The 17730-nt window shown below is 38.2% G+C and overlaps 3 protein-coding genes across 9 annotated transcripts in view; 2 read left to right on the forward strand and 1 right to left on the reverse strand.

The window, feature by feature from the left end:
- The first annotated feature begins 1629 nt into the window (after window positions 1-1629).
- On the forward strand, window positions 1630-10263 carry LOC128894673 (tafazzin). 4 transcript variants are annotated; one of them, XM_054156581.1, is made up of 6 exons: window positions 1630-1913; window positions 3337-3408; window positions 5674-5802; window positions 7180-7423; window positions 7725-7979; window positions 8057-8586. In XM_054156581.1, exons 1-6 carry the CDS (start codon window positions 1799-1801, stop codon window positions 8076-8078), a joined length of 837 nt encoding a protein of 278 aa, XP_054012556.1. In that variant the 5' UTR covers window positions 1630-1798; the 3' UTR covers window positions 8079-8586. The 4 variants fall into 4 exon arrangements, with proteins under 4 accessions (XP_054012556.1, XP_054012555.1, XP_054012558.1 ...); XM_054156580.1 differs by lacking the exon at window positions 8057-8586 and adding an exon at window positions 8687-10263 and having other exon boundaries at window positions 1634-1913; XM_054156582.1 differs by lacking the exons at window positions 3337-3408; window positions 8057-8586 and adding an exon at window positions 8687-10263 and having other exon boundaries at window positions 1639-1913.
- Window positions 10264-10421: 158 nt separating this feature from the next.
- On the reverse strand, window positions 10422-15259 carry LOC128894648 (PX domain-containing protein kinase-like protein). Of its 4 annotated transcripts, none has more exons than XM_054156527.1 (9): window positions 14775-15259; window positions 14140-14328; window positions 13966-14062; window positions 13467-13891; window positions 13212-13388; window positions 12728-13138; window positions 12501-12657; window positions 12385-12429; window positions 11762-11904 (listed from the first exon to the last, which is right to left on the reverse strand). In XM_054156527.1, exons 1-8 carry the CDS (start codon window positions 14874-14876, stop codon window positions 12413-12415), a joined length of 1575 nt encoding a protein of 524 aa, XP_054012502.1. In that variant the 5' UTR covers window positions 14877-15259; the 3' UTR covers window positions 11762-11904; window positions 12385-12412. The 4 variants fall into 4 exon arrangements, with proteins under 4 accessions (XP_054012500.1, XP_054012499.1, XP_054012502.1 ...); XM_054156526.1 differs by having other exon boundaries at window positions 11773-11913; XM_054156525.1 differs by lacking the exon at window positions 12385-12429 and having other exon boundaries at window positions 10422-11904; window positions 14775-15258.
- A 776-nt stretch (window positions 15260-16035) lies between these two features.
- Window positions 16036-17730, forward strand: part of LOC128894640 (transcriptional activator Myb) — a 42544-nt gene continuing 40849 nt past the window's right edge. Inside the window, exon 1 of the mRNA XM_054156505.1 lies at window positions 16036-16373. Coding sequence (XP_054012480.1) covers window positions 16354-16373 — 20 coding nt within the window. The 5' untranslated portion in view covers window positions 16036-16353. The remainder of the gene's footprint in view (window positions 16374-17730) is intronic.

Consider the following 17730-nt stretch of genomic DNA (forward strand, 5'->3'; position numbering starts at 1 on the left):
GACCAATCAGAGCGCGCGTATTCCGTTGGAGCGTAGGCTACGCGCTAAGCGGACGCGCTGATACGCTACCGCGGGCGCTCCACCAGCATACTTGGGCTCTGATTGGTCAGTGTTTTCCGTTAATATCTCTTCAACGAAGCCTCGGACAATATTTTCGCTAAGGAAAAAGTTGTTTCAAATCACCTCTCAAATCATCTCTTTCAAGGTGTTACAACATTTTTGGGACACCCTGTATACGGCCCGCGAATATGAATTTCTTAATTAGCCATACCTCGTTAGGCGTACCTCGACGTATGTACACGATGGGAGGTTCTTTCTTCGCGTTCTTTCGCAAGCGCTTCTGATAGGTGTTCGTCTGACATTGCAAGCGCAAAGTCACCCCCGGGGGCACAACTTCGTAGACATCTGTGTCTTATTGTGCATCCGTTCGTCCCGTGAATGGTTATCTCCGGTCTCCCGAGCGGTTTACTATTATATTGACTACGTGCGTGCCACGATTATTATAATGTATCCCTCGCAATTTTCGAGTCGCGCTAACGAGACCCCATTACCACCGTTTAGGATAATGCACCCATCAATTTGTTCACCACTGTCGGTAAGGTAATATAGGTATCTCGATCGAACGGAGTTCGATTAAAAATAATTGCAAATAAAATATTGATCTTGTTTCAAACGTATAATTATTTGAATAAATGGAGACGGTCAGTTTTTGTGTCAGTTTCCAATTTATCTAGTTCCGCTACAATTAGTGCCATCTATCGAAAAATAGTGCAAATAGTTAGACAGTAATGTAGTGTAGTGGCAATGGCGGATCGTAAAAGAGATGCTACAAAAACATTATTTATAATTGGAATCTTGTGGTATAGGTTATGTTTACGAATGAATTTAGTTCAATAATTATAATTATCTCTAAATTTTATGAGCAAATCAATAACATGTATCTCATGCTGGCAGGAAAAGATCGCGATCGATTTAATCATGAGACGTATTTCCTGGCCGTTTTCATGTGAATGCTAAACAAATGTCATGACATTTACCAACGTATTAAAAGTAATGACTCTATGACACGCAAATATCGTAAAATCGAATATCGAATATTGCTCGATGCAAAAAGTATCCGATAAACGTTCGAATTCAAATTAAATTATTCGATAGCGAAATTCATTATCATTCATAATAATGACTTTACAATACACTACACACAGATCTTATGTAGTTTCCTGGGACACTTCTTTTCATTTCACTCTTCAATTAATGTAGGATAACAAAAGATAATAAAATATTAGGTGGAGTGGAGGTGGATTTTTATCCATCTTGCCATTGAAAATTTGTACGCTGGATGTCAAAGGGCTGAGGGTGATTACATAAATGTTCGAAAATAGAAACTTATTAAGAACGTATTTGTTTGAATTTAATGTAAAAGAAATGACATTACTTTTTGGTTCCCCTAATATATATGTTTCCTTATTTATAAGCCCTTATTTTGTTTATTGTTCGAAAATGAAATTTGTCTAACAATGCCCTCTCTTAACAGCAGCTAGACAGGTGAAGCGATAATATCGTTCGACTGGTGCCAGCCTTGTTTAATAGCCGACGACGAGGTTCGGGTACGTTCGGTGTCGATCGGGCGACCACGTGACGGTTATCGAGAAATATGGCGTGAAGTTGGCACGAAGATGGTTGTCGCGAGTTACGAAAGAGTCGACGATTTCTCGCGGGGAAGTCGCTTCCCAATCGTCCGGAAAAAGTGCCGCGCTGCTGTTTTCCCTCTTGAATCCAGCCCGCGTAAGATAGTGCAATGCTATACAACATCAAGTGGATCATACCGAAGCTTCGAAGTTCGACCAGGCTCTGGAACATTGCGAGCAGTATAACCTTCGCTGCAGTAGGGATTTTCTCAAAAATCATTATAGGTAAGTAACCACACGAGCCGGTTTTTCGGTAAAAATCGGTACTGTTTGCTAGCCTGATGATGACGCGCGATTCTACCATCCATCGCTTCGATTTACATTCAGAAACCGTTTCACGAGGTTTGGAAATCTGATAATTTTACTACGGGAAGGCATTGGCACGTATCATAACTGCACGTTTTATGGTTGATATCTATCATTTGTACGCGAACAGAAACGGACAATGAAGCGTTCAATTGAGTACGATTATCGCAAAATAGATTATCGTTTCATGAATAGACGTGCGAAAGATTGTAGCTTAGGGACGGAAAAAACATTACTGATTTATGTAATCGTATAGAGCACTGTGAACAAAATTCATTTAATCACTGCGATTAATCATTCAGATTATTTTTTACGACTAATTTCATCGAACCTGACTCACGTATAATTCAATCGTAACCATAAACTTCAATTTGCGTATCGAATATTCATTACGATGCATTGACATTTTTTAATAACGTTAAACGTACTCTCTGACACTCTTCTCTTTATAAAGAAATTAAAATTTAGTCACATGGTTTCATCGATTATCATAATTCCTATTAATTATTAATCGTCTTTAAGAATTGTCATCGTTGGTACCAATAACATTCGTTACGTATTACAGGAAAAAAGGCATGATTAGTAGCAATTAATATCGCACGTAATTGTTGTCATCCGAATTCACCTTAGTACGTATTTGCGCTCATTATCTTTCGTATAAACAAGTACGTTTAGATCTAAATTTTACATTTCTATTTCATTGAAAAAATAGGCACACGATTACTACCATGCAATCGACTTCGATATTTATACCTTCTAATTGATCAATCTTCTCCACTATCCTTCACGTAATTCTTTCAATTTCGCGCGCATACTTTAAATACGCCTCAAATCGAAAACCGATTAACGTTAAAAATATCTAGACGCGCGAATCGATACATAAGTACGAATAATACGAGTCTATACGAATTCTTCCCTCCTCGTTTCGCGACGATCTCAAATCCTGTACGATCATTTCTATTGTTCCAACTACGCGAACTGCCATTAAAAACGATGAAGCGCAGGTGTGACGCAAAGTTGGAAAATTTGGTAGATGTGCGAATAAGAAAACGCTACTTTACCATTGAACGTTTAACCGTGTGATCCTGATAATGAAAGTTACCACGCAAACGTAACGACTAATCGATATTCAGAATTCATAATTGTATAATATTAACATCCTATTGCTTGATATTACGCGTCTCTCTGGTCGTGGACTCGTTAGCAGTCGTTCCGCCTACTGCATAGCTAATTCCCTCGAGTTTTCTAGTAACAGTTTGTAACCCATGAAAACGGACGTCGATGTGTTTCGCTTCAATACGATTTAACTTATTTCTGCGATGTGTGGTGTTTCTAATTTCAGGTAGAATACTGTATGCGTTACCGCCCAACGAAGGGCGCAGGAAATCAGTCGTTGGCCCTTGCTGGCCTTTCAGTGAGTACCACTGATTTACGAGGACGGCTCGGTGTTGACTTAGTGACGATACAATAAACTTCGGAAATTAAGCGCATTACTCAATTGGTTGAGCGCATAGACACGACGTGCGCGCACATCCCGCCTCTCTCCCCTTTTTCACTCCTCTCTTCTTGGTCGTTCCATCAATTTCTCCGCGTGTAATAGCACCGAACGAGCGCCAAAGGCGTTCGTTTCTCTGGATTCAATGTCACGCCACACGAATTTCGTTCAGCGACTGGCCCTTTCTTCATCCTCTTCGCTTCGTTTCTTTTTTTTTTTTTTTTTTTACATACGTTCACGGCGCACAAGGTGATTCTCATACGATGATCCGTAAAATTTGACAGCACGGAGGATCTGTTCGTACGTAGAATGGGAAGGTTAAGGGAAGGTGAATTTCTTTTTTTTTTTTTTTTTTTTTGTTTTGTACATTCAAACTCGCTGGGTGAAAGAAATTTGTTTAGGTTGGGATAGAGACGATCTAAAAATCTCGCAAGACCTCGTAGAGAATATAATTTCCATTCTTTCGTCGCTCAACGTAGTAGGTGACTCACCGTGCATACCGTAATTGATAACCGACAACTGATCAATAAGAGCTGTACAATGTTTAGACTGGAATCGTCGTCTAAGATAAGAAGCACATATGCTGAGGATTCGGTTGGCTAGACTGGGATCATCATAGATTTATCGTACAAGACGATTGAAGGTTATAAGGTCACAAACTAAAATATTCCGTCGTTAGTTTTCGCGATACGTTCAAACTTCTAATCTACAACTTGTTAACGAACACGTTTTCAAGATTGCTTTGTTACGTGTGGGTGATCTTGAATGACCTTGAACACAAGAGTTCTATTGCGAAAAGCTATCGTCGCTTATCTTACGAAGTCTTACCCAAGATCATAGATTAAGTTCTAACTCCAAACTTCTTCAACAAGACGCGCTTTCGAAATTGCTTCGTTACGTACTCGTAACCTACGATGATCATGAAAGAATGCAGTGGGTGTAGAATGTATTCGTACATCGATCGATTTCCCCAAAAAAACTTTTGTGCGAAATTGTAGTTTCTTAACTTCCTTTTTTGTAATCAATGATATTTTACATATTCTCGGAAGTCTCTAAGATAGATATAGTCCAAGCAACATGTACTAGTTAATATAATTTGTGAAGTTAACAAAAAAATGCGAGAAATGGGTAAAAGTAGAGAAGCAATAAGTATTTGTACGATTGTGCGTAGAAAAATTGAACCTAAATAGGAATTTATTTTATTCTGCAAATATTATAACACGAACGTTACTTTCAATCTTTTTTTAGACTCTTGCGTATTGTTTGCATTTTGTAATTTCTTCCACGTACAAATTTCCTATAAATGCATCAAGATCCGCGGTCTCTATTTATGACGAACCATTTACAGTAGAGTTTGTAACGTACACACATTAGTTTATCGCTCCGTGCGAATTAGAAAACATCAAATTTCCAGGGAAGTACTTTGAAACAGTTGTCCGTACACTTATTGCTTCAACGTTTCTATCGATTAATTGTTTTTTTCTTGTTAATTTCGCAACTTACATAAATAGCTATTTTTTGTTGTAATCTATCTATTCTAGAGATTTCCTAGAACATGTAGAATGTTATTGTGTATAAAAAATAAGTTAATAAATTACAAATTTTACACGGTTTTTTTTTTGGAAATTGATCGGTGTACGAATACTTTCTACACCCACTGTAGGTCGTTGAACCAATCGCTAAAAGCAGTTACCGCATTCTAGAATAAAGAGCGCGAGTAGAACGAAGAGAAATGACCTTGAAGAAATGACGAACCCTTCCACGTTAAACAGTTCTTCCACGTATTCTTCAACTTTGGGGTAACACCGTGGATCATCGCCTAAGGATCACCCTGTGTATCACCATCGCACGATCGACTTTCATAACGATAAAAGTAAAACCATAGTGTTGCATGTAATCAAATACGCCGAGCGTAGACGACGGATTCGACTCGAAGTTCGTTAGCGCATTTCCTGAATTGAGCCACGATTCGCCGAGCAATTCGCGATGGAAGTTGAAAAGAATATTTCAGAATATTTTATGCGCGATCGTGGCGAAACGTGTATTTCTTTGTTCTCTCTCCTTTTTTTTTTTTTTTTTTATCGCGTGAACGTAAACGCATTCCTGACGTCGAACTCGGCTAGACCATTCCTGGTGGTGCGAATTAATTTACCGAAGCATTTCTTTCCGTTCCTGCTGTTTAAGAATGGCTGAACAGAACGACGGTACACAACAAGCACATCATAACACAGGCGTTAGACAACCGGCCGAAAAATGTCCCCCTCATCACCGTGTCGAATCATCACAGTTGTTTCGACGATCCGGGCATATGGGGTAAGTCGTCTCGACGATAATTCCGAGCGGTTCGACAAACCGCCATTATCTCATCGACCGTTCTGTGCTTAACGCTCGACGCTGTTCCATCGATTCCATCGGGTGTTTCTTGTTGCCATAAATATCTGATTGTGCAAAAGGATCGTTGAATGTCACAGTGTTTTTTCAGATTCCGAGAAGCGACACGCGTCCGAGAAGTTCGATTCCTATGCGTCTTGCTCCTTGGGAATAATACGCGAGGTGTACTTGCTATCTCCGACCAAAATGGAAGCAGAACCTCCCTTCGAACCAGAGTTGGACGTTATTCGAATAGTTTAGAATAAGTCTTTGTGTAGATGAAATATCTTTTAGTCGAGGTGCTTGAGAATCGTTATTCGTTGCGACGAATGAAGTTTATGGATAAATATTTATTGTCTGTGCGAATGGAAACACGATACTTCACGTACACGCGTCTGTAGAATTGTTCTGTGTATTGGTATCCGTAGTTCTGTGTAGAATGTTACTATAGCCCTGCGTATGGTAGTATTTGTCAAATACGTATAATATACACGATACACGCCACAGAAGACATGCATGCGTATGTGCAAGGAAGTATTTTCTCATTTACATGATCGATAAATATTTATTTGTCCGCCTTTGTTGTTCGAGGGAAAAGTTTATTTCAATAATGAGTAACAAACAATGAACTTTCTATTCACGAGCCACGAATAAACGATAAGGCATTATTCTTTATCTAATCGAAGATTTGTCCTACTCTGCTTCGAACAAAGCATCGAAGAAACTTTTCTCTAAAGTGACTGTTCAAGGTTATTTGCTTGAGACTATCACTGTATTGTTTACCTGGCTATACTGTATCGATCGTCTCCTCGTGCAAAGTCGCGAGCATGTGCTCGCTGTCTATCAAACCGGGAAACAAGCTGGCGTAAGAGTTGAACTCGCTTCTGGCGTGATTCAAAGTCGCCCAAGCCCAAGTTTGATCAGCCAATCTATTTTCATCCTTAATCTTCTAACACCCTTGACTAACTCTTCAAACGTATTCAGCGAGTCACTCGTGTTTTTATCGTGTGCAATTTTGTAACGCCAAACTTAAAAAAAAGTAAAGAGCGTAAAACTTTCTAATTAAACTTGCACTTTGGTCGAACGTTAAGCAGCTTTTTATCGTACTTTGTAATCGTATTCGCGGCAATTCAAAGTGAAAAAATACGGTGCACGTTCAAGGTCTCTATGCATCGTTGAATACTACGGTGACGAGCCTTTTCTTTAGGCACTCTCACGTTCCCCCTTCCTGAGACATATATAATCTTTTCTTTCTCAGAATGACGTCGATACGCGAACGAATGAAAGAATTTAAGACAGAAAATCTCTGAACTCATTTAGCGACACTGGACCTGAGGCATCTCCTGAATCGACGTAAGATGAGATGGTCGCTCGCTGCTCACGACATTTGTTTCACGAATATCTGGCATTCCTACTTCTTTATGCTGGGCAAGTGCATTCCCGTAATCAGGGGTGGCGGAGTCTATCAGGAAGCGATGGATTTTTGCATCGAGAAGCTGGCCTCTGGGGATTGGGTTCATGTTTTTCCCGAGGGGAAGGTGAACATGCTCAAAGAGAACATGAGGTTCGCCTTTCTGTTCCGTCAGGATCGTATACCACGCGTTCTAGCTTGCTCTAGCTGTAACCGTTGCTCTCCGTCGCTCTCTATGATCTCGTCAAACACGACACGTCTTGTAATCAATTCGCTATATTGTTTTGCATGAAAATTATTATACCACTAGCTGCGAACTAAAGACTATAAAACTAAAGACTATTATAGAACTAACTTTCTCCTATTTGAATTTCCATTCGATTGCCCGGGATTTATCGGTATCATAAAATTTTTTTTTTTTTTTTTTTAATTACGACGCCTTGTATTTTTACAGGTTAAAATGGGGCGTGGGAAGGTTAATATTGGAGTCACCCGTTCCACCTTTAGTGATTCCAATTTATCATCTTGGCATGGACCAAGTTCTCCCCAACGAACCACCCTACATACTGAGACTACGGAAAAAGGTCACCATGAATTACGGTGAACCCATAGACTTTAGCGAATTAGTGCAAGAATTACGTACATCGAAAGCAACGGAGATGGAAGCGAGGAAAGCGATCACGGATCGTATCCAGGAAGAGCTCCTAAGGTACACTTTCTCATTTTATCTCGAAACTTGAAATAATAAGATTGATTAATCTGTGAAAATTATAACTTGTAATTTAGATTAATCACAATGAGAAGATAATTCGCAGTAGGTCCGCATAAATCCTAGAAAAGAATTACGATTCTCGTTTCGACCCTGGAGTTTCGACCCTCCTCAGTATCTTCGTTGATTAAATACAAACAACTCTCGATTTAGGAACGAGTTCCATTCCAAGATGTTCATTATATGTATCTCTCGTTGCTAAGCTTCTTGTTAGCTTCTTCTTTTCTTCTTTTCCGTTCTTTTCCTCATTCGTGTGAAGTGGCAATATCGTATAAAAGTATTGTAGGTGAAATATATAGTATTATATGTATATATAGTATTATATAGTAAATATATAGTATTAATGACTGAGATTATGTATAGTATACTAAATAAGAAGTAAGTAGTAATGTATAGTTTATGTGTTGTGTACCACCTGCGTGCGTCAGTCTCTTATGTATGTTTAGACACTATCTCTTTGATTATATTCTCATCCTTCTCTTGTACTTTTCTCAATAAATTGAAATTCTTCAAGAGAGCCTTCGTCAGGTTCGAAACGTTCAATCGTAATTCTGTTTTACGATTTATTCGCGTATCTCCTGTCGCTGATCCTATTGTTTAGATTAACGTGGACTAAAAGTGGTTAAAGATGCTCGTGCTTTTTTCAGATTAAAATCTGTCACCGAGGAACTTCACGAAAAGTTATGATGGTCGATAGGGGGGCCGCCGCATTATCATCCCCAATCAGCTTTAATTAGTCAACAAAATAAAAATGCAATTTTTAATATGACACTAGGTGGAATTTCGTGCTAGGTTTTTTAATCAGAGGTGATTACCTAAGGACAACACGTTTAGCGATATATGTGCAATTGTGCAACACAATACACACGCTGGACATGAGTGATTTAGACTCTCTAAAAGGAAAATGGCTACGTTCGTCACGCTTGGTTTCGGATTTTAATTTAAATACGAGTCATCCCGACTTAACTAATAATGCCATATATGTTTTCATGGGCTGCAGTGAGCTCGTACGCAACAATGTACATACATACACACGTTGTACATAGAACGAACTATCGGAAACGTGTTATATACAAACTCACAGGAGATTCTTCATAGAAGAACCGTTAAGACAATCACAAATTATAGAAGGTCCTGAATATAGTATCCCAACTGTGCCAGCTGGACCATTTAGTCTGGGCCACAACCTTACAAGTGCCTTAATTTACACAAAAAGGATAGTTAAGGAATTTATATGGTATTGTAATCAGTTTTTGTATGACTAGTAATATTATGCTACATCCTGGAACTGCTAGTTGGACTCATTGGTAAGGCTTAGCTGGCATGTCCTATCTTAGACGGGACGCTATTAATCGTTTATAGTAAGGAGATAGACATAATTCTTATTTAGTAGATATAGTTTCAAGTTATTATACGCAATTTCCATTCATCATCTAGTGTTTGTCTCCACAACCTAACACAGGATTATTTGTGCGTCTCGTTTAAAACAGGAATTGTCAGATAAGCGTCCCGATGAACTCGACTAGTAGATTCATGATAAAAGTCAGAACTATTCCTCGTTGTACCAAAAAAATTACTTATTACGCAAAATATAGCTTTTTTAATATATCGGTAACCTTTATAGATTATGTGGTTTGGCCTCTTCCGAACTATAAGAGGCCTTGCCTCCTTACACCGAATTTAGGATTCAAATGGTGTAGAGCTTCACAATTTGTGACCGCATACTAGCGTAATATAATTTTGTTCGTTGGATGAATTTACTCTGCATATATATTGAAAAAGAGGTCGCGTAACTTTTGTATCGCTACGCACAAATGGAATACAATTATACTGAAAAGAAATGTGACGTTGAATGAAGGAGAAAGTAAAACAAGATTCAATTAACACCCAACGTATCTGTTAAATTCTCAAGGAAAATACAATACTAACGTTTATGATCTAAGATCACACATTAAGACAGCTATGTTCGCATACACTGACATATATTTTTGATATACCGAGAATTTACAATATAGTTGTAAACATACTTCGAATGATAAAAATAACGCAGAGATATGCACATTTTGTTATTTATTAAATTCTTGTAGCGAGTAGTAAAATATCTCGTACGTGAAAACTATCTTCTTCTGTTTCAAATTTATATTGAATAAGATTATTATTGAAAATGTAATGTGATATCTTTTTTACATGACTATTTCGTTTGAATAAATTATTTCTCATGTTAGCGAATCGTTTTAAATAACGCATAGTATGTATATGTATATATATATATATATCATTACAGCTGTTTACATAACGGATAAAATAATATTCCCTATTAACGGAAGGATAATATAATTCATTGACGTGTATCGTAAAAAGTTCGGAATTATACGAGTCACATCTTTCTTTCTTCGATAAATATAGAATTGTTTTTATTTTGATAATTCACAGTTGTCGTTAAAACAAAGATACAGATTAATCTATGAGGAATAGCATTTACACGGACATATTTAAAATCAATTGTTACATATGAAAATCGTGACTATATTACATGTTGTCGTTACGACGTCCACCGACAAAATCTTACGTACACTGTTTTGTGACATATAGAAATAGATTACCGCCTCGTTTACCATACCATGTCTTTAATATTTGTGAACGAAAAGGATCGCGTACATGTTCTCTTGGCACATTTTCTCTCCGTATAGAAACGAACGGTTCCCAATTCTACGACTGATACAAGGAAAGCAACATACGATACTCACATTTACGAGACGAAAGAGGGCTGACAGAGATTGTTATAATAGGACTATACATTAATACGTCACACATATCATAAACTTTGAATAGACAGAACGGTATATAACATTAACGAGAAAAAAATGTACATAATACATACATAGATGCTATCACTTCTTAACTTATCACTTATCGTTTCAGACTCTCTAGTACTCCGTTGCAAAAATCGATAAAGCGAATTTTGTTAAAAATTACGATCTCGAGATTTTGATCGAAGCAAATCATTTCTATAATAATTGAAGATTGTACCATCATCGACTCATCACTCTTATCTGCATACCATTGATTAAATAAGACGCAGTATCGTTTCATGAATAAAATTGATGCGAACGAGATAAATTTCTCTAGACTCCCAGATACAATGGAGTCGACATAAAGATTATTTCCTTGTCTCTTTAAATACACAAACTTGGTTCGTCTGATTGTTTCCGATTACATGAATACGACATACACACACATATATATATAAAAGATCATCTTTTTAAAAATCTGTCCACGGTTCAATTCAGCTGATTTTGTTACAATCACGAATTCGACTCTGGACGGTGTTCGAAGAATGAAAAATAACAGCAGATAATACTTAAATATTGCCCCACTTCTAACAACGATTCGTGCGGCTAATGTACATATAAATAGCATGACTCTGTATACGATTGTTTGTAAATACACGATTAATGACTATATTTGCCTTTGCAACGTGTACGCGTTAAAATCCTACGGAATTTAAATCTACGCACAGTTCTCTCAAGTATCGCAATAGAAATCAAACTATAAACACCGTTATATCCATTTGATTAAAAAAAAAAATGTTGCATCCTCGTGGTATGGACCGCGTTACACTTTCTAATATTCTATAGAGTAAAATCGTTTAACAGTTTTCCTTTCAATTAAACTATTCTATTTGTTCAAGGGTGTCCGTTAGCAATTTTCCGTAGACTAGTTTTGTTGAAGTTACAAATACTTCCGAGTAAAGCGGCACGTTCGTTGGTCACCTTCGGGGCGTTGTCAGCTGCACCATTGGGTGGTGGCATCGGAGGTGGTGGGATAGTACTTTTAACAGGGGCTCCATCACCTCGCGGCACATCTACGGAACCTTGAGTTAAACAGACTTGTAACTTTCAACGGTAGTTGCACGACATCGCTTGGACACACACTATCATACGATACGATTGACGTTTAACCCTCTATAACTCAAACTATATTTAACGTCTGACGAGAATTATTACACGATACCTCTGCTGATAATGGGTGATAAATCACATGATTTGCCGAGTCCAGAAGAAATATTTATATATTATAATATGTTTCTTGCAAGACGCAAATTCACAAGACACATTACGAGATACGAGAAGATTGGTTATTAGTCATGCCATTGTTTGAAATCCTCGATCGATACGTATTGATAACAGGATTAAATGAAACTTCAAATATATGAATGAGCATGCAACTTCAGAGACAAACAGAATCTTAGTGAAAAGATCCATTTCGCTAAAGATGTATCCAAGCAATGGTCAAATGAGAAGATGTATGCGTATAATTAATGCTGAATGATCGTATGACCTACGTGAGAGAAATAAGCGTAGTATGCGCCATCAACTTTTGTGCCCAGCTAATGTAAAAATCGGGAAGGTTATTGTTAGTCGTTAACGAAGATGACTCGAGACAGATTTGAATACTTACGGAAAGACGGTGGAGTCAAGGTTCCAACGCTGGTAGCCGTGGAAGTGCTTGTAGGACTATCTGAACGTTCTGGACTCTTGCCATTCGCTTGCTTTATTCCATTTGTACCTAATTGATTTGCAGAACGTTGCTCTTGTGCTAGTTTTTGTTCTTTCTTCTACAAGAAGAGAATGATCAATTAGTAGCATTGCTTCTTTGTACTTTGATATTACGTTTAAGATACTTACTAATTTCTGTTTTCGTTTTTTCATCTCTTCTTCCGAGCTCATCATCTCCTGAACTTTAACGAGTCTCTTCTGATGCCTAACTACCTTTTGTTCGTCTTTCAGTCTTTGTTCTGCTTTGTTCACCGCTTCGAGTAAAGCTTCCTTTAAATGACTACTTAATTTGAAGTGTGGTTTCTCCACTGATCCAATAGCCAGAGTTGCACGTCTTGCCGATTCGAAAAATGGATGCTCCGATAAATGGAATATCGTTGGTAGATCTTGTTTCAAAGCTTCAGGCGACAAAATCACCTCGAATAAACTTTTTAGGGTTGCATCACAATACGGAAAATCGGAACAGGTAGCCTCGAGAAGCGGCCTTCCAAATGCCATTTCATATAACACGTGTCCAAACGAGTAAACGTCTACTTGCGTCTGTTTTTAAATAATCATTTGGTTACTAGACGGCTTAGTAAATGTTACGTATTATGCATGATTTAGATCTTACCGTAGCGTGAAGTTTACGTCTTTGAACAACGTAAGGCCGATAGAATGCAGGCAAGCCTAACAGGCCATTTTCTATATCTAACAATTTTGCACATCTCTGAGTTAAAAGAATGTTGCCAGTATGTAAATGTCCATAGGGCAGACCTTTTTCGTGAAGAAATCCTAAAGCTTCCAAAATCTGCAATGACACTTATTTTAATGTACAGCATTAACTTGGTACATCTAATCTTTTAATACAAAGTAACAATCTTCTAACCTGGTATCCATACATTGCAATTTCAAGCACTGATAAAGATTTGGTTTGTTTCGGGTTTCCATACTTCTTTATAAATGGTTGTTTAGGTTTTGTCACACACAAAGTATCCCTCAGCGTGCCGGTCGGATGAAAATTTCTTATCGTTAACGCTCCATTTTCCGTCACATGTTGGAAAACAATTGGTTCTATATGATTGTGTTTTAACGTTCCTAAACTTTTGAAAACACCCTGCATATCTTTGTCCTGTAGATGTTTGTCCGGACCAAATTCTACCCATGCAAGTAGTAATTCTTGCTTGGGATTTTGACGATTTTTAACTGTATAATAATGTTTTCTTAACCGCCATCCCATATCAGGAATGGCCTTACAAACTTCATAATTCGCATCGCTACGTAAAGCTAGTGACACCTGTTGCAGAGCTATTTCTGAAAAATACATACATAAAAATAATTTTCAAATACATTACTACATTTATTATAGTGCTTTATTACAAACATACCATGTAGTGGTGCTGTGTAATTATCTGGATCTAAGAATTTTTTCATAGGAAGCGACGAAGCCAGTATGGGATTCATTAGTATTGTATTTAAAAAATTCTGAAAACAATAAGAATATCTTTGTAACAAGATAGAACTGTAGAGTTCAAATTTGTTCATTTCGAGCCACAATTTACCTGCAGTGCTACTTGACGTTGAGCTATGAAGTCTGGCTCCATATTACCAATAATTTTCTTTGGAGGAAGAGCCAAATCAATGGCTGATATTGATAAAGCTGCATTAAGTTGTACGAAGTCATTGTAACGTTTACTGACTCTCCAAGATTTTTCTGGAAGTGGACCTCTTTGCGTTCTGATCACGTATTCCTAGATCGACAATTACTATAATGTATCGTTTATCTGATGCGGCAAAACACTCTTAAAAACATTTGTTAACCAAGGGATATAAATACTATCGAAAATACAAAAATTTTATTTTAAATTTGTACGTATAAAAATTTCGTAAATAATCGCTGAAGACTTGATACGCGTAAATTACTCTTCGAGACACATTTGAGATTATATTTATCTACGGGCGCAACGATCTGTTCGTTTTGACGTAAAACGTTAGAAGAAGCCGAATCTTTGTTTACGGATAAATAAAGGTGTGCTGTCGTGAAGACAGATGCAAGATCGAAAATGGCTATCAAACAAACAACAATGTCCGGTTGCATTATCCAATGACACGAGATTGGAACGATACCATGGTATAAATGACACTTCTATTATCGAGCAAATTGTCAAAGAATATATCCAATAAGCGTGCGCCGTACCGTGTGTCCGTCAATTGTTCTTGCATTTTCAATGATGCTCGTCAGCTTTTCCGTATCATCCAGTAGCACTTTATTTATGTATCGCGTCTCAAATAAAGCCATTGATCATTAATCCGACGTAATGCAGGGCCCATGAGGGGCGTACTGGGTGGGCCTATCACACAGTTTTCGCGAGTCGCCATACATAACGCGCTTTTGCTTCATTTCAACATCGATGAACGTATATTTCGCACTCGACGTGAACGTTTTCTCAATGTCACCCCGATTAAAACGCGATCCCGCCGCTAACGATCGTCGCGATTCAGTTTTATAAACTTGTCAGAATTTGACACCTTCGCTACCTCGTCAATCACCCTCCTGCAGTGATACCACGTGAACAGGTGGTCCACTACGAAGAAAATGAAGTTTCTACAGTAGTACAGCGTAATTTTACAGAGGCAAAAGTCTTATCTCCTCTTATCGGAACGGTTGATGTTCCTGTCCCCGTAGTTTCACATTAGTTAGGGACGGCTCTACGCAAATGAAATCAAAGGCTCCCAATGGCACCCTGCTTCTGTACCCCGTTAGGCTGATTTATTCCAATCTTACAAGTGAAATTGCCATCGTACGAAAGTTTACTAAGTAGGTAGTGAATTACTCGATCATTCGATTAACCTAGGTTTGTGCTGTGAAAATAACAACTCCTACAAAAATGTTCTAAGTGGGGCCCTGCAGTTTCTAAGCCCGGTACTATCTCAGATATTTCTTAGAGACAGCGCTGTCCCGTTTTATTGGTTAAAGGAAGAAAGAGAGACACTGGAGAGAAGCAGAGACAATTGTAAAGGGCAATATTTGAAACGTAATATTTAAAAAAAAGAATTATTTTATAAATAGTTTGTTGCAACGCAAATAATACCCAAACTACACCGTCGGTATATAGAACCTGTAGCGCCATCTAACTTAACTTAGATTACGTAGGCTTAAGATTAGTTCAACTGTTCGTTGTAAGATGCCCACACCAGTCGCTTTTCTACAATCACAGTACAGGATTATTACGGCCTGAGAGATACACAAATACTTCCGGAAAAATTGTTCCCAATTTGCCAAGGTTTTTTCGATGTCTCTGGAGACACTGTTGCAGTATTCTCGCGAAATTAATTTTCGCCATACGAACTGTGTAGTTTCATCGCACTTCCAACAGATGTCAGGAGTTGGCTCGTTCGCATCTTTGATTCTAGCAGAAAAAATTACCCTGTAGTGCGAATGTCGAATGACCTATAAACTGCCAACGTGAAATCCAAGTCTCCACTGTCAAGGCTTGTGTGTAAACAAAAGCGATAGATCGAACGTGACATACGACGGGTCGTGTCCTTCGTGTCGATAGATAATCGACGAAAAGTATTACGTGCTCTGACACACAGTCTTCGATACGTTCTCTCCCTTGGAGGTTGCGAATCATTGTTGTTCCAATCGGGAGGGTGAGTTCGGCCATGTTGCCGAGTTCGGCGACCCGAAGGAATTTAACGTGGTAATTTACGCGTTGGTGACTAGTGTTCTGGGATTAGGTGGTCTTCAACGAACGATGCAACACTAAACGATTATGCGCTTTGCCAAAAAGAGGTGAGTCTCTTTGTCTCTTTCTTGTAAACTTACATCGTCATTTCGCGCTTGTCGCGTTCTGTCACGGGACGGGGAGGAGAGGAGAGGCCATCTGGTCTGCGACTTCTGAAAGTTTCAAATTTGTGGCAAAAAGTTAATCAGACATGTCTTGTCGATGAAGACTAACACAGTGATATTTTATTACATATTTTGTTACTTTTCTTATTACGTTCATAACGAACGTTCTTTATACGAAGGGTAGGTTACTCAAAAATCTGTCGTTTTGAAACACTGGATATTTATGGAAGTTTGTGTAAGCGTTCAAATATCGACTCTTTCTCTCCTTCTCCGAGAGGCCTTGCTTCTGTTGTATCTATCCTTGTCATTCGAATAATAAACATAGATTAAAGCCGTAGTCGATTATGTCACGTTATTTAAATGGAAGCTACGATTACATCGTTCGATACTAGAGTTTCAATTACAACGTGTCCATGTTAGTACACGTGTGTTCAGAGGTCGACGTTGTGTTTCGATTAAATTTCTCGTTCCGTTGGAATGTACTTAACCCCGGTCACGAACCAATCGAACATCAAGCGGCAGAAATCAAACAGTTCGCGCGAGAAACTTGTTTTCTTTATATACAGGTTCTCGTAACGTTCTTTATTCGACCTTACGCTGCTCGATGCTCTTCCGCTGGAACGAAGGCTTGCTCGGTCTCCGATTAAGATAAAAAAATGTCGATTTCTGATAATAGCGAAAATAACGAACGAAATGAACGTTACGCCGAAGTACTGTACGAAAAAGGCAGTAATCGATATTCCTGATTTTTCATTTTGAAAATTTTCGTCCTAAGCGATTAGTTAACTGTGAGTGCAGAAAATCAGCGTTAAGACTTTACCCATATTTTCTTATGTTCGCAATATTAGTATTATATTGGATTGTCCAGAAAGTTGGTGGCAATTTTTAAGATAAATTCAAAGGCACATTTGAATTTTGTTATATGTTTATTGAATAATATATAAATACCATTTTGTTCCACGACCGCCTACAAAAAATCGACACGGATTTTCCGGACAAAGTAATACAATATTCGTTTTACGTATTAGAATCGTTTTCAGATTAATATTCATATCATGTATTATAATTCTCGTCTCAGCGATAAATAACAAAGTATTGATTGTCGCGACGACAAGCCGACGAATAGGCTACCAGTCGGTAAAGTGTCAAGCGTGAGAGATTCTATTATTCCTCGGTAACAGACGTCTCGAAATTCGTTCAATGAAAAACGCTTAGCGACAATGTTGGAGTCGCGAGCGTCGTAAAACTCCGACAAGGAGAATTCATTGTTCTGGGGAAACGTTCTCGCGGTAGCCGTGTA

This window comes from Hylaeus anthracinus, unplaced genomic scaffold, assembly GCF_026225885.1.
Source record: "Hylaeus anthracinus isolate JK02 unplaced genomic scaffold, UHH_iyHylAnth1.0_haploid 4, whole genome shotgun sequence".
Lineage (NCBI taxonomy): Eukaryota > Metazoa > Arthropoda > Insecta > Hymenoptera > Colletidae > Hylaeus > Hylaeus anthracinus.

Excerpts from the sequence above, each read along its gene's own strand:
- LOC128894673 (XM_054156580.1), top strand. The coding sequence starts at position 1,799 with ATGCTATACAACATCAAGTGGATCATACCGAAGCTTCGAAGTTCGACC. Across the intron at positions 5,803-7,179 it reads CGACGATCCGGGCATATGGG|CGACACTGGACCTGAGGCAT; the intron begins GTAAGTCGTCTC and ends GAACTCATTTAG. Across the intron at positions 7,424-7,724 it reads ATGCTCAAAGAGAACATGAG|GTTAAAATGGGGCGTGGGAA; the intron begins GTTCGCCTTTCT and ends GTATTTTTACAG.
- LOC128894648 (XM_054156524.1), bottom strand. The coding sequence starts at position 14,876 with ATGGCTTTATTTGAGACGCGATACATAAATAAAGTGCTACTGGATGAT. Across the intron at positions 14,063-14,139 it reads AACGTCAAGTAGCACTGCAG|AATTTTTTAAATACAATACT; the intron begins GTAAATTGTGGC and ends TATTGTTTTCAG. Across the intron at positions 12,658-12,727 it reads AAAAACGAAAACAGAAATTA|AAGAAAGAACAAAAACTAGC; the intron begins GTAAGTATCTTA and ends CTCTTCTTGTAG.